Source organism: Zootermopsis nevadensis, unplaced genomic scaffold (assembly GCF_977971745.1).
Source record: "Zootermopsis nevadensis isolate Lab colony 2312 unplaced genomic scaffold, Znev_1.0 Znev_ptg000002l, whole genome shotgun sequence".
Lineage (NCBI taxonomy): Eukaryota > Metazoa > Arthropoda > Insecta > Blattodea > Termopsidae > Zootermopsis > Zootermopsis nevadensis.
The window spans coordinates 8,746,226-8,770,007 of NW_028259134.1; the positions used below are offsets into that span (position 1 = coordinate 8,746,226).

General features: G+C 38.1%; 1 protein-coding gene across 34 annotated transcripts in view; it reads right to left on the reverse strand.

Annotated features, from left to right (window-relative positions):
• Positions 1-23,782, reverse strand: part of mbl (splicing regulator muscleblind) — a 547,255-nt gene that overhangs the window by 5,440 nt on the left and 518,033 nt on the right. For 22 of the 34 annotated variants that reach the window (XM_087349033.1, XM_087349026.1, XM_022084802.2 and 19 more), the window contains 5 exons: positions 22,164-22,349; positions 20,073-20,288; positions 17,437-17,514; positions 14,989-15,030; positions 6,589-9,212 (listed from right to left, as the gene is read on the reverse strand). In XM_087349033.1, coding sequence (XP_087205159.1) covers positions 8,310-9,212; positions 14,989-15,030; positions 17,437-17,514; positions 20,073-20,288; positions 22,164-22,349 — 1,425 coding nt within the window. In that variant the 3' untranslated portion in view covers positions 6,589-8,309. Of the gene's footprint in view, positions 1-3,613; positions 3,699-4,272; positions 4,332-6,588; positions 9,213-14,988; positions 15,031-17,436; positions 17,515-20,072; positions 20,289-22,163; positions 22,350-23,782 lie in introns of those variants that run through there. The other 12 variants (XM_087349035.1, XM_087349031.1, XM_022084820.2 and 9 more) reach the window with 9 other exon arrangements.

The following is a 23,782-nucleotide window of genomic DNA, read 5'->3' on the forward strand; positions in this document are numbered from 1 at the left end:
AGTTTCCACTCCATCATGATTCTAGTAATTCTGTCGTTCCACCCTGGTCTCGGTCTTCCTCTCTTCCTCTCTCTTTTGGTTGCCATTTCATAGTCTTTTTTTGGTAACTTTCCTCTTCCATCCTTTGCACGTGTCCATACCAAATCAGTTGTCTTTTCTCTATCTCCTCTATTATATCTCAATCCACCCTCATGATTTATCTAATCCTTTCATTCCTCACTCTCTCTCTTCTGGATGTTCCAGCCGCTCTTCTTAGGAAATCCATTTCCATTATTCTCTACTTATTTTTTTCGTTGTTCCGAGAGTTGCCATATTTCTGCTCCATACAGAGCCACGATTTGTACCATTGTTTTATATATTCTCTCTTTCTATTCAAAAGTAATAAGTTTTTTAGGCATGTACAAGGTATGACAAAAAGTACTGACATGGAAATCATGCTTCTGATAAACTGCACTCTTCAGATAATGAATATATTCTAACATGAGATAAGTTTTCATGGCAGTGAAATTTATATCGTGGTCTTCTGGGTCACAACTCCACGCAGCCTTGGTTGTTTGGCTCTGGAAATATTTCATCAAGTTTTCTGAAATTTGTCTGGATCTTCAGCCGGCAACTTTCCAATTGCAGACCTAGCCATAATTCAAACTTAGGCCTAGTAATTTGTACGTTCGGGAATAAGGAGTCACCTGATGGAAACACACAAAGAATTGCCCAAAATTGTAAATTTAGAATGTTGTCTTTATATCAAATACATTCCAGTTGAAAGCTGTTTAAATTTACATGGTTTAAACTTCAACACAGAGCGCTTGTAAATGTTAAAGAAAAACTACTGAACAGAATATAATAATTAAACAGGCAAAACTTCAGCTAGAACATTGTCAAACACAAACCCATAAAACCTACTGCCCTGAACTTCAGCCCTACAAATCTTGTATTGCTGATATTATATTTTGGTGATACAAGATAAGCTGCTTGTGTGTGTTTAATTTCAGTTTAGATTTGTTGATTGGATAATATATTTGTCCTTGTATATCATTAAACATATGCCAAAAAGAGCTCAAAAAAATCTTACAGATCTTAATGGGGTACAACTTTTTGTATGAACAATTCCTGATAAATATTGATGTACAAAACGTAAATGGACACTTAAATCAAACATGTCCCATGTTTCCAGTTTCAACAGTGCTCAAGCCATGTCTTGTTTATGATCTGAGAGACGTTATATTTCACGCATAAACAATGTTTAATGATAACATTCTTACAGTGAATGCCTCTGACAATTAGTGTACAAAGCAGTTTTGATAGTAAAATAATTCTGTCCCACTAGCATTACAAATACCATCCGAGAAATATTCCATCCATTTATGTGTGCATCAGAAGATGCACATTCTTCCCCACAGCTTATTCTATAATGCTCCCAGAAAAGGGTGTGTAAACCTCAGCCTCCTTAAGGCTAGTGATATGCAAAAACAGCTCACGACATGACAACACTACTTTAAGTACAGGTAGGCCATGCTTTACGCCGCTTCATTTTACACTGTTTCACATTAACACCCTTTTAAAATAAAGAAAAATAAGAAGAAAATTTGAAAACGCAAGCATAAATGCAGAAAGGAAGTGGGTACCTAGGTGGCGCTAGTGTTGGCGTCAGTCGATTTCTCCTTGTCCGCCAGTACAGTACATTATAATTCTTCCTCAATTTATGCCGCTTCAGGGCCTACCTGTACTAGTGAACAGTTCTGTTGATACCAAACACCCTTCGTTTTCTGACCAAGATCATCATGTGAAATTATATATTACACATTTAGGAAGAGCTGACACTGAGATATCATATAACATAATTAAGCATAAACACAATGGGGAGGTTGCCACCCACCTGCCTATCTATCCATGTTTCATTTCTGGTACTACTGAAGCGTTTAATTGAAATGTGCCACCCAGAGCCTAGAAGTTATTTGGCATATTTAATTTTTCTTCATAACCCCCCCCCAAAAAAATACAAATCGTACTTAAAATGAAGTTCAGATGAAACTTTATCACACATTTTATAAAAAATGGTTCATCAGAAAAAAATTAGTATACAGCATGAAATTTAGACCTCATTATTGAGAACTACAGCTTTTATTTAAACATTCACCTAAATATTTAATCAAATATAAGCAAAGCTAATTACTGAAAAATGAATGGTTTAATTATGTTTACAACAATAAGTTTCTATGCAGTAACAGATAAATCTGCAATAAACAAACATGGAGGCCAATACAATAAAATCAGAAAAAATATATTTGGGAAATATGCGTACTCTGAAGTGTCACTTGTACAAATACATATTTCGATGGTTGAATATGACAAGTTACAGATTTTAAGAAAATGCAAACTTTGATTTCACGATCAAAAATATGCTGTCCTATAAAAAATATACTTCAGTACTAAACTGAGACAATATATAAGGGATCGTGGGAGAAAATGTAAGTACTCTGTAAATCTCAATAATTCTGTGAACATTTCACTGTATTTACTTTACACTGTAACAAAATTTCTTGTTTTTTTTAACAACACAAGACTGCAGCAATACACTAAATCACACTAAACTCATCATTTCACTGCTTGTGGAGTCTGCAGAACAAACTATAAGATAATGAGGAAGCATTTGTCCATGTGCCTGCACAGAAATTAATCAATCTGAAAGCAAACGTCAGAGATGTAATATCTGCAATCTTAAGTGACAGTCTCTCGAGAACAAATCACTCAAGGTCAGATGGATTTTTAATCCTTAAACACAGGATTAGTTAAAACATCTGTAGTACATGCAAGGAGATTAATAAATGTTAAAATAACAGCACAGGAAAAAAATACTTAACTATCAAATAATTTCTTAACACTAGAGCAGAGTGCTCCTTTCGGGGCTCCTTGGGGGGCGGGGGGGGGTAAATTTTGTAAAACGCAACCAACCTTGTGTAACAAACTAAACTAACCCCCTCCCCCGAATGGAGGGTTAAAACACTTGACCAACCCCCCCGAGGGGGTTGGTCAAGTGTTTAAAAAGCAACCAACCCCCAATCTTAAGTAACACACTAAACTAACCCCCCCTTCGGTGAGGTTAGTTTAGTGTTTTAACCCTTGAGTAAGAAACTAAACTCCCCCCCGAATGGGGGTTAAAACACTTGACCAACCCCTCTTCAGGAGAGTTGATGAATAAAACACTAAACTAACCCCCCCCTTCGGGGTGTTAGTTTAGTGTCTTAATCAAGTGTTTCAACCCTTGAATGAGCAGTATGACTTGAATGTTTACTCGGCATTGTTGTGTTCCACAACAATGCCGTGTAAACAAATATCTGTTGACATTGTTGATGTCATTTTTTGACGAAAAATTGGTTGACGACAACGGCGAATCACAAATTTTTATAGTAGATACTTAGATGGCTGCAATGTACTCATGTATTTTAAGTTGATTAACATGTGACAATAGGAAACAAACATCTACAATTGCAATTTTAAAAACTACAAAACACAAATAAAAATAACAAAACACTTCCCTGCTCTCTTTGCTGTGCACTTTTGTACTCGTGAAATGGTCAACTCACTGTAATTTGCAGAACAAGTACTTTCTTACCTTCTTGAAGATGCACAAACTTGCAGGCTGGGCGATTACAGAGTTTCCGGTTAAAATCTTGGCACACCGGGAGGGTGTCCAGTAACTGGAACAGGAAATGATTGTATTCAAGCTCTCACAGTATCAAGTTACGCGAAATTACCGATCATGTTTCAGGTGTTCTGGAGGATACTGTACAAATGGATTTTTAAAAATAGGGGAGCCTCACAAAAAATGCATTTACAGCGCAGCAAACCAAAATATAAATGTGCTCCGCTTGAATCACTTTGTTATTGACTACACTCTGAAGAGAAACTTACAATTAACATGCATGAACAAACAGACAAGCATACAGCAAAACTTATAAAATGCACATCTCACATGCAAATCAGCTACTAAATACTTCAGTTATCCAATAACCTGATCAAAGTTCACCAAGTTTCTGTTAATTGATTTCATATATAACCAAAACCACCAAATTGCTTATTTCATGCAAATGTTTTAGATAGTACAGATGTACAATTAAACTACATAGTAGTCACAGTGGGCCAACAAAATGTAGACATTTGTAAACATCCCAATAGGGGTGCTTCCAATGAAACTGTTTGCTGGCAACACATTTGATGACTTTACTAAAGCATCAAGAAAATTAAACTACTGTATAATAAAAGCTCAACTACCTGTCCGTGCTCGTCTGTGTAGACCACATAGGGAGCGTTTTGCGGCACCGTAGCTATACCTTGGTGCCCGAACCAAACCAATGAACGTCATGCAACGTAACAAGCACGTGGCGGGCGGGCAGGCGTACGTGTGAGAAGGCAGCAGTGCAGGCCAAAGGGGGAAAGCACAGCCAGACGCGGGCGGAGCGTTCGTTACCATTTTGCATTTCCCCACACCGTGGCACATTCCGAGTGAGGTTGGTGCGCGCAAATCAACGATCCACAGCAGGACGATTATCCGTTCCATTCCATCAAGGCACACCATAGTTTAAACCACCGACACGCACACATACAGCACAAGAGATCCAAAATACAGTTTTTTCAAGGGACAACAGTAAACCACCACAGCAGCAAATCAGAGGGGTTACCACAGTTGAGATATTGATTGGTACAGTAGGATGTTTGGCAGGTTCAGTGACATAAGGAACGCATTAGGAAACGCATTATTCAGCCAGAGTGGAGGAAAGCATGAAAAAAAGAGAAATAGCAGAACAATTATATACTGCATGCTTAATGATGAGATCCAAACAGATCCACCAACCTGTATACAATATGGTGTTCAACTTGTGTTTAGTGGGCAATCGCAAGAAAGGTAACCTGAATGAAGTATAAAAGCTGCAAAGTTCTGAGCAAATTTCAAGAGAAGACAACTGACGCGACAAAGCTGCCTGCTTCACAGTCTTCACTGCAGACCTCTTGCATCAGAAATTTCTGACACTCGTATGAAAGGCATTCTGTACATATGGCGACCACTACCACGACCATACACATATTAAGTTTTAAAGTGACAATTACCTACATGAGAGCCCTGATTTTGTAACATCAAGCCATGCCATACTGGTTTTCTGTTTACATCTCTGGGATTCCTACAGTACACAACACACTAAACAATTTACTGCAGTTTCACACAATTATCAACACCAGCAACAGCTTAGCATGAAGAAATAAAGTGTGTAACATTATGCAAGAGTGGGGTGGAGAAAACATATAGCATTAATAGCCCCCATTCTTGTGAAATGTCACATACCTCATCACGCCTGGCCAGTACACACTACTTGCGAAATGTGAACACCCAAGTTAACAAACACTGTATTCAGCTGGAACATGCAGAACAGTGCAATTAAAAAATATATATGTATATATAGCCCATAACTTGGCAGCTTAGAGTCAAAATGGCGTTTGCAACTCTCGAAAAAATATTTCAGACAAATCTGTTTCTACTTCCACTTAATATGTGTGGACTACCTGCACACCCACACCTAAATGCACAATGTCAAATACATCTGACAAATGGCTGCTGCAACGTAGGCATCCAAAAAATAAGTAAGCTGTTAGCTATGTGCAAACCGAGTATTACTGATTGTTGTATGTTAATGTGTATCAGGACACATCATTAACTCACGACAGGATAGATGATAAGTAAAGAAGTCTTATGATATTGTAAACAGTAGTCATCAATCTGAATGTGCATCTGTACATACCTTTTAGGTAAGCATGTTACATTTCAGAAGAAGAAAAATGGAGAATCAGGCATTTACTAAACAGTTTGTGAACAATAACCGGGGGGACAAAATTTCAATCCAATCGTTAGGTCCGACATGAGCAAGTATTACATGCTACTGCTGATAAAAACATCATGCTACAGACCTTAAGACTACATTACTTATCAACTGTTACAAATACAACACTTTAAAATATACAGTCCACAAAGAAAGTTAGCACACTTTTATATAGCAACAGATAAAGGTTGCATTCAGACGCCCGTAAATTGTAACGCACTGTTCCTCAACAATACCAATCTTTGTGGTCTTTGTTTTCAAAAATTCTGATATTGGTCAGAATACAACCTCTGGCAGCTGGCATCACACTGCAAAGCAGTATCATGTTATATCCCATATAAGCTAGCCAGCCAGCCACCACCTGCTGCAGTATACAACCTTCTGTCACTCAGCTTTCCCTTCTCCGTGTGAAGAAGCGATAGTCGGGTTTACCGAGATGCAATCCTACACAAAGACTACAGGGTCACAGCAATCAATATTCAATCAGGCTGGGATTCCGGAAAGGTTCAGTTCCGGGATACCTGGGGCATGGTTAGCGTAAGAAAAGGAATCTATCTGCCTTACCTTATGCAGCAGCATTACAGAGATGCAGAAAGGGGTACAGAACACTGGAAAACTAAAAACCAATTTTCCACAGTTCTTTTTAACAACTAAATGCTGTAGGACTTCTGAGGGAGAGAGAAGATTGAAAAAGAAGCATTAATAAAACAAATAATCATGCATTTCCAAGCATTATTATTACAAATACTGGCTGGTGTTTGTCGTTTGTTTCTTTACATACAAAGATCAGCAGGATTAGACAGTACAATACACAGTTGTATGGAATACAATCAAAACTCAGTGTTTGCTATGGCAAATAAGCGTGACAAGTCAGGCAGATCGTAATTAAACCCAAATCCTTTAAAAATCAGTACAGGACAGTAGCAGAAGGCACTTTCTTCATATGCGTTGGAGACGAAGCTAAATAACTATGTTGTGGCGTGACCAAATGCCCGCAACGACTGTCACTTCAGTGCGAGCACTTCCACAATTAATTGATCACCTTATTACAGCCCCTGACCTTCTGAGCTACTTCTCTTGGAATACAGTATACAGCATAATTTAAGAAAATCAGAAACTAAACTCTTCTATATTTTTGATCTTGTTTAAAATGCAAACAGTTTTCATAACTAAATATTATAATACACATTTCATAATATATTGTGTAATAGTATTTTCATAAATTCTAATTAAGAGATATTAGTATCAGTAATGTAATTCACCACCGTCATTATAACGATAAATTTAAACATGGGTCCTCAGACCATGGAACAGTCATTCATTTTCCATTAAAAGTATTATCTAGTTCATTACTAACATAGGAACACATAATACAAAGAACTGTATGCATTCATTTCATACATAAACATGTTAAAATCAACAAATTAAAATGGGCATTCTGTAATCACAATCAACAATTTATCTGCGGAACTGCCCAATAAAAATCAGGAAGACATACAGTTCTCAAACTTGACTACAAATATAAAAGCTTTCTACGTAACAATAAGATAAAAGATTCCCATACTGGGAATGACTAAAAATAAATGAGAATTACAGAGTAATACAACTACATTATTAAATGAATAAGTAAATACACAGCCAGGCATAACTGGCAAAAGTGAATATGGAATATGCATAACCCAGGAAACCCTTGAACATCAAGCACTTTGCTGACAAAGTTACTCAGATCTGCAACCATCAGAGTTAACAAATTTCAATTATACTTTCGACTATATGCAAGGGTATTCTTGGGTTAAAATCCAATAAAAACAGAAGATGACACTACAGTGGCACTAACTAATAGCACTGAAAAGTATACAATGTTTATAGATCTACCATGCTATGCTTCTACAGAATTTACGAAATGGAATTTCCCACTGCATGCCTAAAGAGTTATCTTCCTAATGAAACAAGGTACTTACAACTTTACAATGAAGTTGTTTCCCAGTTACACGTAAGAAAGATCAGGCCTTTCCGAAAGAGCGCAGAGTTCAGACTCTATTATACATAAATGTACTTCTGAATTTAACTCATTCAAGGAACTAAGTTACAACGTGTGGACGACTGTTCACGCGCGCCACCACAGTCATACCGTGAGGCAAACAGTATCATGTGACTGACAGGTTATGTTATCACAGATTGGTTACTTGTTACGATATCGGTGTGACCGGAGCCACAGAAACCCTTTGCATCTCCTAAGGTCCCCCAGACAGCAACGCACATCAGGCCCCTCCACACTCAGGCACTCGAGTTTTGGTCCTCTGAACAGTGTACCAACGTACACTACTAGCTTTTCTCAAAGATTTAGTATTTGAATACTGAACAAATTCAGACAATAATTTTGACTAGAAAGGGACTTCCTTAAAATGAATTAACAAGAGGAGAAAGTCAACGTGCATCTTAGGTTGTTTTCATTTTCTTGTATGGCTGCAATGCCACACCAGTAATTATATTGTTATTGTTTGTGCTAGTGGCTAGAGGATTGTACTGTGCCATCATATTGTTTAAAATTCCATTGCCAACTACAGCAGTAGGAGGAGGTTGTGGGACCATCGTATAGGGTGCAGCATGCATCATCTGGGGACGAAAAAAGGAATATGGGGACATGAGTGTTGTTGGAGGTGGTGGGATCCTGTTGTATGTCAACAGGTTTGGTTGGCTTTGACAATACGAGAACTGAGATGAGAACTGAGACGGGAGTTGAGTTGTGGGGGTTATGCTTAGACCAGAAACATGTGGAGCATAACGAGGGGGAGGTGGCATCACGGCCATGGCCTGTTTATTGAGAGCGACACCAGTATAATTCAGAGCCATGAGAGGATTTATGCTTAAGGAATTGGATACAGCTGCTGCAGCAGCTGCCAACTTGACAGCTTTGGCATAACTCTGTTGGGCCGCTTCCTTGGCAGCGGCAGCGGCGGATACATCCATAGGAGCAGCGGCTTGGTTTGAGCTGGGAGCAGGGAGCGCTGGGATTGTCACTGATATTTGGGGTTTGCTGCCTTGAGGGAGCTTATCAGTTGCCACCGGGGAATTTGTCTCCTCCAGCTCTGTTACCACCACTTTACCCACTTCTGTAGCACCCCCACTGCTGCTTGCCACTGAAGAGCAGCTGGGTGTGGCAGGACTTAGGGAGGAGCTAGTGACTGTTGCAGGGGGAGTCGAGTACTCACATGACACCGGGACAAATGGAGGCTGCTGCAGCTGCATCAACTGTTGGTACGTCGTTGCGCTGGGCTGGTACACAGGCATTCCAGACTTATCAGCTGCTGGTCGCTTATATGGAACCATCCCAGGGAAGGCCTAAAATAGAAACAGAAAAGTGTAACTTAAATGAACAGAATTTTTATAATTCATACACCTAAATAACAGTGTACTGGAAAACATTATTGGGTACATTCCAAGAAACCACTAATGTGTTTTATCTGGCAACAAACTTACAAAGGAGGTAATGGCAGACATCCTCTAAAAAGCATTTATGGCCTTTATTGAGACAAAAAGTGAACAGTATATTCACAGGAAGAAACACATATAATTATATGTTCAAAACTGACACAGGATGTTCCGAGTAAACCGGTCTAGTAAAGGTGACAAATTTACCTGGCAAGCATAACAGAATAAAATCTTTGTATCAAAAATACTGATACCTATCATCTTACCTTGTGCCAGATCACATTATGAAATAATATAACAATAAACAAACAGATGGTGACATAATTAAAGTCCTAAATTTCTGAGAGCTCAGTTGGCATACAGATTTTTAAAACAGCACAGGGCTGGTACTAATATTACTTCCACACTGAAAGTCAGCATGACCACCATATATCAATTGACAGCCAATATTAAAAAAAAACAAGGGTGTATGATCTTAGTATCTGATTTAACCTTTGCCACACAATACTTCAATTTCATGGTAAATGGTTTAGCGGTATGCTAGTGCAATGCATGGCCAACTAGACTACATGTAAACAGTGAAGCACGGATGATAAAGGTTAAAGAAAAATGGTGAAGTAATTGATAAGACACACACACACACATACTGAATTAGGGTCGTTTCACTTTTTGTCAGGGCAACAGAACTGAGAATCTGAAGCCAGAACATACCACTCTGTCAAACCAGTTGTACCATGCCTCTGAGATGTTCTAAAACAATGAAAAAGAGGGAACTGCTATTTAAATTTAAAAAGTAACACAAATGTAATGTTGATTTGTTACCCCCTAAACATATAACCTCCTACAAATTGTACCTAGTTATACAGAGTTAGTCTAAATGATGTTCCAATTTGAAACACATGTTGCTCACATTTAATGAAATTCAGATGCACAAAATTGGTACCGATGGAAAAAGAAACTCTCCAAGTTTATGTTGGTATACTTCGCGGCCGTGTAGTAACACTGTTCGCCACCAGGGGCGATATGAGAGAAAATGGCTGCCATCAAAGACATGGGAGCCTTTTGTGTCCTGGATTTCCACGTTCACTGCACCTGACGCCCTGTGATTTTTTTTCTGTAGGGGTTCGTCAAAGATAGAGTATTCGTGCCACCCTTACCACAGACCTTGATTGATCTGCGAGCGTGTATCACAGCAGCCATTGCAGCAATCGATCATGATATGCTGCAACGTGTCTGGGAGGAACTTGATTACAGGCTGGATGTATGCCGAGTTACCAAGGGGGTTCACATTGAACACCTGTGATGTACTGAAACAAAACTTGGAGAGTCTCTCTTTCCATCGGTACCAATTTTGTGCATCTGAATTTCATAAATGTGAGTAGCATGTGTTTCAAATCGGGAACATCATTTAGACTAGCCCTGTATAAGAAAGCAAAATTTTATACTAAAAGTGACATGTGCAACTGTTCTAAATCTGTAGTCATTGTATTTTATTGGAGACAAGTTATTACTTTTGAATCCAACACCAGTTTCCATGTGTGATAATTACTGAATTCTGGAATATTTATTTCAATAAGGACTGTGTTCTGTACAAATAAATTTGTGGTATCCCATGCAAGTAACCACATTATATAAACGCTGATTCTAATAGTGTTATCACTTGTTCATCAAACCCGTCGTCATTTTCTGAAGCCTCTCCCCCTTCAAGTACTTTAAATATATCAAATCTCATTAATATTGTGTGAGTGGTCAATTACGTCACACAACCTACATAACAATATTAACTGATGATTGCAAGTCAATACAATTAAACTGGATTAATAAACACACAGTCTCACTATGATTATACAGGAGCCCACTCAGGTTGTGTCATTTTGTAATCTGTTAGCACCAGTTTGTCAGTCATCTTCAAACAGTCAAAGTTCAAGAGTCTCTTTTTCACAAGTGCAAAAAGTGTCCATTTTAAACACTACCTAGTATATCATTCTTATTGTACCTTGCCAGAATGAGTGTCCTGATGTGCCAAATAAATCGACAACCGAAACAAAATATTGACCTGTACATTTGAAACATCCCTGCAAAAACTCTTCGCTGGGTTGTATCAAACATGAGGAAAAGAGTGAATTCTTCACTAATGTGGTGAACAACCCCAACACTTAATATAATATTTTTAATCAGATTTCATCGACAAACAGAATATGTATCAGAAATGGTATGCATGACTCTTTGATCACTCTGTGTAAGACAGTATTGAATTTTCCAGGGAAGCCTTGTGCTGGATATATTGGATATATTAGGTCTGCATAATTTCCTTCAATAGTTAAAACAGCTGGGGTTTTTTTCCATGTCCAGTACACACCATTCACCATGGTCTGCATTGTTGGTTAGCAGGATTCACGACCCATCAGTACATGGGTTCGATCGGGACCACGACATTTAACGCTCCGACATATGAAAGGTTTTGTTTTTACAAAACGTCTTTATTTCACTCACTGAATGTGAGTATAAATCTTTTTGGGTCAGCCTATATAAGGCTCTCTATAAAACTTTCCATTCACTCATATAAGTACGTCTTTGACTAGTTTCTGATGTGCTAACAGCCCCCTTGTTAGTCTGCCATTATGATTCCATTAACATCTATTTATCCCCTGCACAGCGTCTCTATATTCAAACATCACTGACACAGTCAGTAAATGGGAGCCAATAAGCCTGCTCTGTGGGATTTAATCTAATTATTTTAAATGAGAGTTTACTACTTCTGTGAAATATCAGCATGGAATATTCTTGCCCTCATACACACACAAACAAGTAAAATACATAAACTGCTGAACATGGCTTACATAGATATTGGATACTGGGAACGACCCGTTCTTCAAGTGCCTGAGCACTGCGGGTCCCAACTTTTCGTTGGCTTGATCTATAGACATTCGGTAGGACTCCTTGGACGAGGGATCGGCCCGTCTCAAGGCCTCTACCTGTACACAGGACAGTACAACACAGAAAAACGCGGACAAACATCCATGGCTTGAGTGGCATTCGAACCCACAGTCCCAGCGACCAAGCGGCACAAGGACCACACCTCACACCGCGCAGCCACTGCGGACCCCGGCTTACATAGATGCACAGATGAATAGATGGTGATATAATCAAATTGTAATAAAAAGAAACTGTTTACTAGCTGACATAGATGATGTTGTTGTTGTAGGTGGTAACATTTCCTTTTTGAGAAGAACGTAATTATTTCAGTTACGAATCTGCCTAATCAAATTTTCAAACCACAATTATTAATTTATACACGGCAACAACCTACAAGATCCTCCTGCCCACAGAATGACATTATATTGCATCTAAGCCAAAGTTTAAGGTGACATTCACAATGCAGTGTTTATAGTGAATTACATTTTAGACAGAATAATACAAATGTATATAAAAGTGAAAATTATATTAAATTAATCCTTCATTAGATTCATATAAAGGCCATTCAAAAATTACACAGTTCTGATTTTATAATCCACCAATTCAGAACTCAGTGCTGCCTTCCTCAAAATAACACCGACTAACAGTCAAGAGTTGGAAGGCATGTTGCCAGTGATATCCTTTATTTGTAAGCATTGTTCTGCTCTCACAAAGTTCTTGACTCTGATTTCTGCACTCTTAGATGTTTACAGCTGGAAGAAAGAGCCTGTGGCCTGCTATGCCATATGAGGCATGGCCAGGGATTATTAAATTGAGCCACTACTTTAGGTAAAAGAAAAAAGTAAAGCAGTCCTGCTATGGGCCATGTAGATTGCTTAGGGAAGAGTAGGTATAGCTCCTTCTCAGTCTTGACCTCAGTACTAGATGGGGGTGAGTGGTCAGAATCACACTCTGGCCACACTTTACACCCAGGAAAGGACCCCGGTACCCATTGGACAGGAGGCTGGGTGAGCCCCAGAACCAGTCTGGATGCAAAGGCTAAAAGAAAAATCCTCTGACCCCGTCGGGGATCGAACACCGGTTGTCTAGCCCATAGCTAGTCACTATACTGATGGAGCTATCGTGGCTGAGAAGGATCAGTCATGACTAACCCACAGGATATGCCTTTTAATTTTCATCAATTGTGCAAAAAGGCTAATATATGGTCCAGCTGGCCATGCATTGCAACCAAAGCAGATTTCAGAGTTAAATTCCAATCTGCACCCACGTAATATGTGGGTTTAAATTTCATATTCCTTTAAAATTAAGGTTAATCTTTGATTTAAACTATACTCTAAATACCAACTGCAAATTCCTTAACATTTTAAATATTTTACAGCAGAGAAGACCCAATTTTATTTGTCCTTATAAATACAGCAAAGAGTAAAATTCAAAACTGTCCATGATATCAATATCTGGAGCTTGTCATTCTATGTAACACTTATTGAAAGTTCTTGGTCTTTCCGTCACACTGAAATAATCATACTTCTAATTTCCATGTTTCATGTTAAGAGTTCCATGTAATAAGTACTCCTTGAAAATAAAACATTAATGAGCTACCAAAGAAACTAACTCTATGGAACAGGGATCTTTATAAGAAGCTAACAGTCACTCAGTTAGTCAAGAAAATCTCCACCTTCTATGCCACCCTACTTCTCTAAAATTCATGTTAATATTATACTCCCATCTATGTCATCTGAGTAATCTTTTCCCTTCAAGCTTCACCATCAAAATTTCATATGCATTTTTAATTCCCCCATTTCATCCTCTTTGATTCGAACATCCTAATACCTTGCTAAAAGAAAAGTACCAGAATTTGATTAACAATCATACGAGGAAACAGGTATTGCAATCAAGCTTAAATAATAGTTGTATAAAATTGTGTGCACAAATAAAATTTCATGACTTTAGTAACAGGAAAGCTGTATATGGGAATAATTCTATTTTGTAAATAGCAAGCAAGGCAATGTTCAGAGGTCAACTATATAGCAACAAACAAATAAACTAAAAATACTTTCGAAAGTAAACAAAACATCATTCTTTAAAAGAACCCTCCCTTTATCGAGTGTTCGCAAATTCGCAATTCCATGTTAATGTAAGAGCACATCAGTAAAATGCTATAGTAATGAATCTAATTTCCATAACAGTTGTGAATTACCAAGTTAGTGAAAACACACTCTTCATGGTATACATATTTGTCTGCGTAAACATATGTACAAGTGGTATGTTGTGGAGCAACAAAAATGGAATGCAGCCATGTCCATAATTATGTATTTGACATTTCGAAATTTTATGTTTAACATTATTAAAAACTTGGAATTCTATTCACATGGTTAATTGGGATAATATTTAAAATAAATGTAGCTCAGCTATTGCTTTCATACCGTTAAAACAATGACTCTGTGCACTCAAATATCACAGTTTATGACAGCCACATTAATAATGTAACTCGTAGAGTAGTACAAAATATTGTCCCTAAAGTCATTTGCAAATATATTAGAATACTGTTTAAAAATCAAACGTTTCAGCGCCACTAACTTCTCGTTTAAGTTTTTTTTAAAAAAAATAAAGAACATAAAGCTACTTCTAGAGTTTGTGTGACAAATGTAATTTGGCCTGTATACAGTAAGTGTGGGGAGACAGTTATTGACAAATAATGGAAATCTACCCTCATTCGCCTGTATAAGCAAAGCACATACCACGATACAAATACAATGAGCATCTCACTTACAAAGCTTTCATAGTAGAATGATCCAACAGACTTCATATCCATCTGAAACAGGAAAATTATTCAGTCAGCATTTCCTATTTAATATCATTTTTCATCACAACATGCTTATGTTCAAGTAAGAAGTTTGAACCTGATGCAGATATGATTCCACACTTGCTGTAATCCGTTCCAATTCCCCACTTAATGAATTTGCCAAGCATGTCTAGTTCTTTATAAATATATATCAAAATTTTACTGCATCCCTTTAGTACTAATATACTCATGAAATAGCAATGAATGACAAATGTCATAAACAAATGGCACTTAGCATATTATTGTATGATAGACTATGGCATGAACTAGGTACGATACATCCAGGTTGTTAATTAATTTATAATGTACCAGATTTTTTCCTCTATATGCTGGTGATGATTTGGATTTGCAGGAATGCTTCATTCTGACATTCAAAGGAAAAAAAAATGTTAGTTCTGTGCTGGTCCTTAATGTAACAACTAAATAAATAACATGAAAATATGTAACTTTCAATTAGTAAATATAGCTGGGAAAAAGCTGTGCTATGATCAAATGAATGATATATGTTTGTTAAAATAGCCATTCAATTGATGTACGTCTTCAAGGGATACCACCATATGATACTGACATATTATAAGAGATGGCTTTAATACACCTAGCATTCTCCTAATTCCCTATGCTGGAAAATAATGTGACACAAACATTTGCGACCCCATGTTCATAGGAACATTTTTTCTTATTTTTCATCCTGGAACACGCACACGAAGTTTGTAAACATACTTCTGACTCACCCTGTATATATATATATATATATATATATATATATATCTGCAAGGAAATGAAGCCTTCATTTTCCAGTTTCATATAAATGTTAACTAAATTATATATATTAATAAAATACATAGACAATACTGTGTGCACAAGAAATCTCCACATGAACCTGGCATGTATACCAAATAAAACGTCAAACTCTTTTACTGTTACATAAATATAATAAACTACACATTTATCTTTCACTTACCCACTACAAAATGGAAGATCCAAAGAAAGTTATTCTGTGTAGGGTTGTTCTACAAATATAAGTAATGGAAGACGAGACATATCCCTCATTTACCCCTGAGGATTTACATCTTTTGTTTCATTTTCAACCACCCAATACGTTACAAGGTAAGTGGATGCTAGGGGTTTGCATTGACTACTGTGCAGCAAAGCATTATTGAGGGAGGAAGTTCACTTCAAAACAGTCAACAAGAAGGAGTCGAACAAATTCAAATCCATCACCATAGGCTTTGTTTCCCAAACATTCTCTGCCAGCATTAACAAGTGAATGTCAAAAGCATGACATGCATCTGGTTCGCAATTAAGTCTCATATCTCCCAAACTTTAAAAAAATAAAAAGCAAAAATATTCATATCTTTACAAGGTACTGTAAGAATATTTGCAAACTGGAGAGTCAGGAATGGGTTTCAAATGTTGTAGAAGTTGCCAGAATGTTGTGACAAAGGTCTTGCCTGCCATGTGAATCTGAAAACTGGATTTCATATCATGCCAAACACACGCTCATAGAAACATTAATAAGCACTTGGCTCTTACAAAGAACGGTAAGCACACCAGCACTGCAGCCCTTGCACAACATGCCAACAACTTGAGTCCACTACTTTTTGGTTTGATACTACTCATTACAAATTAATGTTCAACTACCAGATGTCGTATTTTCAAATACGAAGCTGTATGATAAGTTTCTTGGGCACTGTACGTAATTAAAGGAGCATAAAGCACAATCACATGACACAATGAAGCACTACCAACCTTCACTCACAAACTACATGAAGACAAACAGATTTTAAACTGTCAGAAAATAACATCTGAGTGAACAAATTTTGTAGTGTTAAAGCTAGCAATGAACTATGTACACAGTGCTGCACCTGCTTATTCAGGCAACTGTAATTATTTTCTGATGAATCAAATGAGACATAAATACAAAACATACTAGTGATAAAAGAGTGCAGTGGTTTTTGAAGAGTAGTGTAAATGGCTGAGACATTTAAAAATCCATGTAGGAGGTTAATTTATTTTAGTTAATGATACTGTGCAAATGTATGGTATGTTTTAAGTAAATATTACTCTGAATATCTGTACAAAAAACTATACTTTGTGAATTAATTATATTAAGAATTCAGGCTCACAACTGCAGCAAAGAGTTTCACAAGTTTCATAAATTAAATATATTTCTAGAATAGCATGTATATAACAACTTGAATCAAATGGGCAAGGTCATCAAAGAACCACACCTCAAGCAAATATTTAAATGAGTTATAAACATAATACAGATTTCAATAATTTTTTTGATATACAAATAGCCATGTGACCCTGCATTACGCTGTAACTACTAAAACTACATGGGAAATCAAAGTGACATGCAAAGCATTATGGTACCAGTAGTATGTCATCGCTAGGGTCACGGGCACGTTTCTTCCCCACTTCCACGCCGCCAACGGTTGCCACGGAAACGGGCTATTAGTAGCAGGCAGACAAGCAGCCAAGCATCGGGGAGGCCCGAGTGGGAAGAAAATGAGCACAACAAATCAGAAAAAATAATAATAAAACTTTTTAGAAAGGCAACCATTAATAATCAAAGGTAATAATAATAAAAACATGGACCAGCAAAGATATGGCACTGGGCAACAATAAGTCACGAACGAATGGTTACTGACTGCCCTAATGGGAGAAGAGTGTCACGGTGAAACTGACCAACGTGTGTTGGTACGTAAACAAATACAGTAGAAGAGGTGTGGAACATGCAGGCAGCTCTTTGTTGTTACTGAAACAGAAGTGGCTGAGGACCAAAAAAGCATGAGGGCAGGCAGGCATCTCTTGGCAACATCCAGCATGGCAATTCATGTACAACAGCAAAGAAGAAGAAATTTTGTCCCATGAGCTTTGTTTTCATAAATTTATGCATCTTTCACATGCATGAAAATCACAAAGAGGAATATTACGCTCCATATGAGTTATCCACATTGCAATAAAAATGTAAGATTCCAAAAATAGAAATTAAAAGTATCTGCAAAATGTATTTTTCCCATGCGCTGAGAGCAAAATAATACGCGGAGCTCATATAGGAACAACCAAGAGTAATTTAAATGCCTGTGCTCCCGTGCCTCCAGTTTCCTCTTAACAGCGGGGAATATAAGAAATGGTGATTTTGATGATGCCCATAACCTACAGCAGAGTATACATAATACGTAGCAGCATGCACACCTGTAAAGCAAGGAAACACGACAACAATGACAACAATCAGTAACAATCAAAGCACCTTTGCCAACTGTTCAGCACTCAAGCATGTACTTCCATTACAGCGTGAAGGGTCTAGCTATGGCAGTGAAAAGACAGGAACATAGGTTACGGATCAAGAGTACATGACATGGGGCAAGGATTTGGTAGTAAGACTTGGATAATTATGAAATTGAATCAACAAATCAACAGTCACATTGAATCTGGGCACAGCTGTCCTCTTACTGGCACAGTTGTATCTGGCATGTGTGGAGGCATCAGTAAAACAATATAATCACAAACCAAGAGTCCTGACAGAATTATTTGGGGTTCTCATGATGGCAAGCATGAAGAAAAGCTGTCTTTGGGATACTGTAGATACTGACCAATGTGTCAGAGGAGCTTACTGCCACCATCACCCTGATGACGGAGTTGGTAAGCTCCTTTAAAACATAAATCAGTACCCACCTGACTACAAGCTGCAATGCCGCCAAGACGTTCATGTTTAAAATCATGCAACTTAACTTTAAATGATTTTATCCCTATCTAAGAGATGATGCCTCCACACAGTATTCTGAAAGACAAAGTTACAAGTAATACAATCACCTTCCACACTGTAAAGACGTACCCACTAATACTAAATAAAACAGTCGGTCTCACCCATATGCACAGTGGTCCGCACTGCTGCAGCTGTTAAGTGTTAGGTGACAGAGTATGTTGCAGTGACTCACTCCACTGCTAACAAGCCCTACGCTTCAGCAACATTACATTATGCTGCATGAAAATGGACTACTTGAAATCTTACCTAGTACCATCATTGAGGACCATCCTTATGGAAATCCTTTGCTCCTTCGCTTACATCTAACCAACATCACACACTTTGTGCCTTAACAAGCAGTCGCTGAGAACACTAATCTCTGCGTACTAACAGAGAAAGGGTGTCAAGAATTTATCTTTAATTTCAAGTGGTTTGGCTCCATTAAGAATGAATCACTTCAATGAAATTTAAGTCACTTAAATGTTGCCTTCTGCTGTCTGGCCAATGATTGTCTAAGAGGGTGGCATTGATGCAGTGTTGCTGGGCAAAGAGAGCATTCAGTAACTACAAATGCTACAGCTAGAGGGTGGACATGAAATAGAGAAGAAACAGAGAAAAAGATAGACAGATAGGCTACCAAGCCGAGGCAGGGTGAGGGGGTAGGGGGGGGGGGGCACAGAAGGAGACACAGTGTGCAGTGCAGGGGGCACAGCACACCCCAAGCCTTGTCATACGGCGGACTGGCGAGCAGACAAAGTTCGCAGCGCAGGGCTTGTCAGCATGGAGGAAACAGATGAAGGGGAAGCATGTGCAACATTCAACAAGTAAAGAGTGAAATGGTTCCCTTTTATTTTGTATTGTTAAGCAAATAAAATCTATAACTCAGTCCCTTTTGGAACTCATAAACATGCGATGGATTTTCTTGGTTCAATATTTATTATTACTAATACTGGTTGAATCCATTTCACCCTAAGAAAGCACAGTGAAAAGGAATGAAAATGAACAGGTCATGGCACCACAAGATGGCACCATGTAAAAATACACCCAGTTGTCAGCTGGAAATAGAGAGAAAGAGAGATTGAGACAGAAGAAGAGAACCATAGTGATTTTCTAGAGCTACTAAATATAAAAAGAGTGAACAAAACAAAATCCAACACAAAAACTGCATTCTACTTGAAAAGTGAAACTAATAAGGCACAAGAAAACACATGTGACAGCTAGCCGAGAGCAGAAGAGCGCGGGGGCTCCGTGAAATGCCTACCGGGCTGGCCCGAGACTGTGCGGCCTTGATATGGGCTTGGAGGTGCAGAGGGGGGTGGAAATAGCGGCAAGGGTCGCGGTTGCATCGCCCCTTCACTGCGTCCATGCAGACCGTGACTGTGCCGTCTTCGTTGGCCGTCACGGTGTCGGGGGGATGCGCAAAGCGGCACTCACTTTCAGCACGTTTGCACGCCCCTCGTTGGTACTCGCGACAGACCTATAGCAGAGACGAATGAAGCAAGGCTACAGCTACAGCCAGGGGTTGGGGTGGAGAGGAATGAGGTTCAAAACACTGTCTACTGGCACACAGGTAATGGGAAGCTGACTTGCACTACAAGTTTAGGTTTAGGTGAAGGACTGAAGAGATAACCAGGATTTACATTATCAATGTTGGATCTCTTGGGACTTGCACATATTCACAAATCTTCAGGTAATCATAGTAAAAGTTCTGTAAGGTAATAACTGTACCTTTGGCTATAATTAAAGGTTAGGTGGCTGCCCAATTAAGGGACATGTAAAGGAGAAATGTTCTGATCATTATTTTGGGAATAAGTAATGGATAAAATGGATTCTTGAAGTTTGTGGAAGTCTTCTTACTTTTCCAATATAACTGTTGTACACTTCGTCATTCACATAACAGCATAAAATTAATTTTGATATTACATGTATTAGATATTTGTGTTACACGTATTATCTCTGTAAGTACTGTACAATACTGGAAACATGGACATAAAATAGCATTTTACAAAGTTACATCCGACTATTATAATGAAGTGCGTTACATGATTACTGACCAAGGAAGGAAGATTCTGTAGTTTGTTAATATGAAGGATTCCAATTTATTTTAGTGGCTATTAGGGTTAGGGGCCAGGATGTCTTCTTGCTCATAGCAGTGGAAATTGTTACTACTAGCAAAAGGCATTAGAGGACAGAGAAAAAACATTATACAATGTAGATGAAAGGGGGGCAAGCAGGCAAGTGCAACTGCCAAAACCCAGTGAAACAGAGCAATGACAGACAGTGAAAGACTGAGCTAAGTAAGGTCCACACAAGAAACTACATTCCAATGCCCATGGCACTTGCCACCACCTTAACACAATGGCCTGCTATTGTGACATACACCCAAATGCAGCACTGTTAGTCTTCAACCTGACAAGTCTGTTACAGAAAGTAGAATCATCTACAAACCTTTTAGTGTTATTAGTCACATCTAACTATATTAGGCTACATTCACAGAATACAGATTAAAATAACATACCCCCGAATAAGAATATTGGTACATGTGTCCAAAATCTATGTAAAAATTTATGAATGCATCTGAAAGAAAAGTATCCTCCCATAATCTGACTAGTGTAGAGTTACTGTAAGTAACAAACCGCAACACAATCTTCAGCTGCTTTCATGCAAAGTATAAAAACATTCACACACAAATTAATAAAATTAGATGCTGTAAACTAAGATGATATGAACTGAAACACACTATGCCACAATAAAACTGGACAGCTGCATCTGCTATAAAATAATAAACCAAATAAAATTTTTAACCCATTAGAATGTAGGACAGCTTACTCAAGAGGGAACAGCTGACAAGCACACATCCATTGCATTCAACATATATACTAGAACAAGCAGTACTAGAAGTATAAAACTAAACATATGTAAATCAAATTGAATGTACTACAAAACAAGCAACTCAAAATAAGAAGGTACATAAACTATTACTCAACACTGTCCTGAAACAAATAATTTCATGTAAATTACCAACACTTTGTAAGAAAGCTATGAACAGAAGGACAATAATGCCAACGTAAAAATCTACCAATATGTAAATAATGCAATGATGTAAAAAGTACATAAGGAATATTTAAGTGTGGGCATCTGAAGTTCCCTAATCTATTAAAAGTCCATCTGCTCTTGTTCAGCACGTACTGAAAATAATCCCTCATTCGCTGTGATTTCAATCACAACCCTGCCTGTAAGCTACCCTAGTCTGGTGGCGATGCTGAGTGAGCACCGACCTTCCTCTGTGCTGGCATTATCCCAAGAGCTTGAAGATGATGCACTTGCAGAAAAGACAGAAAATGTCACTTACCTCAAGCCTGTCAGAGCGAGCCATCTTCTGCTGTGTGACGACTGTCTGAGGCACCACACTGAGAGGAGAGCCCACAGATGTTGGATCAGGCCCCAAGATAGCTGGCATTACAGGCCCTGGTGTGAAGTATGGGCTAAAAGTGCTGCCCACCTGAGGCATCCCAGTCAGGTACGGGTTGGTTGCCTGCTAAGCACACGGATGGGGGATAGAAACAAACAGAACAACAAAATTGGTTAGCAACTACACAGGAAGTAGAAAAACAATTCATCGCTGCAATAATTACACGCACTCTGAGTAACAAGCCAATACCATAAGATGATGTCTGTCTTCTGGAATGTAGAACTGTACAGATTTTTAGATGCTGACTGACGTTTCTGTGGAGCTTACTGGCTCCATCATCAGGGTAATTCACCCTGACAACGAAATGTTGGTCAAAGCTTACCAGGCTACACAGTGCAACATCCCAGTAGACAGCCATCTTCATTCTCATTCTCATTCTCATATGAACCTCCAATCTCACCAGGGGATCAAATATCAGTCCTATCCAAATACCACTACTTTCACACATTTTTACACATCACAGAATTAGGAGGGGTTAAAAAGGAATTAATATGAACAAATATAGTACCTCTTTCATTCACACACAATTTCGAAATGCTCCTAATTTATATACTACAAACATTACAGTGGGAATAACTAATTTATACACGTATAAATGTGTGACATACAAGACAGAAAGCAAAAACTAAAACTATTATTAGTAACACCAGACCGAACCCACTAATACACCTCCATTCTCATTATTTTTAAAGACAAAGCTTAGCATATTCTAGAAGTACCATTTTCCCATAACTCAGAAGCCCAAGATTACAGATCTTCTCATTTTCATAGACCAAGTTTGAATATATTAAAAGGTAAACTATTAGTAATCAGTAACAAGTCTGTTATGATGCGTGATTCGGCAGTTTTGACACAGCTGGGAGAAATGCAAATCATTATAAAGCAAAGTAGAAATACAAGATTCTGGCGAATTTCTACCAGTCCTTAATGACAGAAAAACGCTCAAAGGGTACAATCACACAGACAAAGCCATAAATTTGTAACTGTAAGCCACAAACACCGAGGTGCACGAATGCTTTATATTTGGTCATGGCTTGCCAATATCCAAAGGGAAAGTACATCTATTGCTGTATATGTGGGTGTAAAACAATTTAAATTATATCCAACAGTTACTTAATTTTTTTTTTAAAACCGGTAATTTCAAACAGATATATCCATATGCCACACTTCATTATAAACATCTTACTGAAATAATTAGCCTATAACTTTTCATGGTTCCATCTGTGTGTGTTTTAACTTACAGGTTTTATTTTTATAATAAATTTCTGTTGAAGCAAATTCTTCAAATTACTTTCAGCTACAAATATCAATTAGCAAATTATGTGTAAGTTACTTGAAGATTTCTGTCTTCTGTGTTGTTGCGCTGTGTAGTCTGGTTGATGTTAACCAACGTTTCAGAGGTCATACTACCTCCGTCATCAGGGCGATGAATATGCCAATAGGGTATGTGCCCTGATGATGGAGGCAGTATGACCTCTGAAACGGTAAACATCGACCAG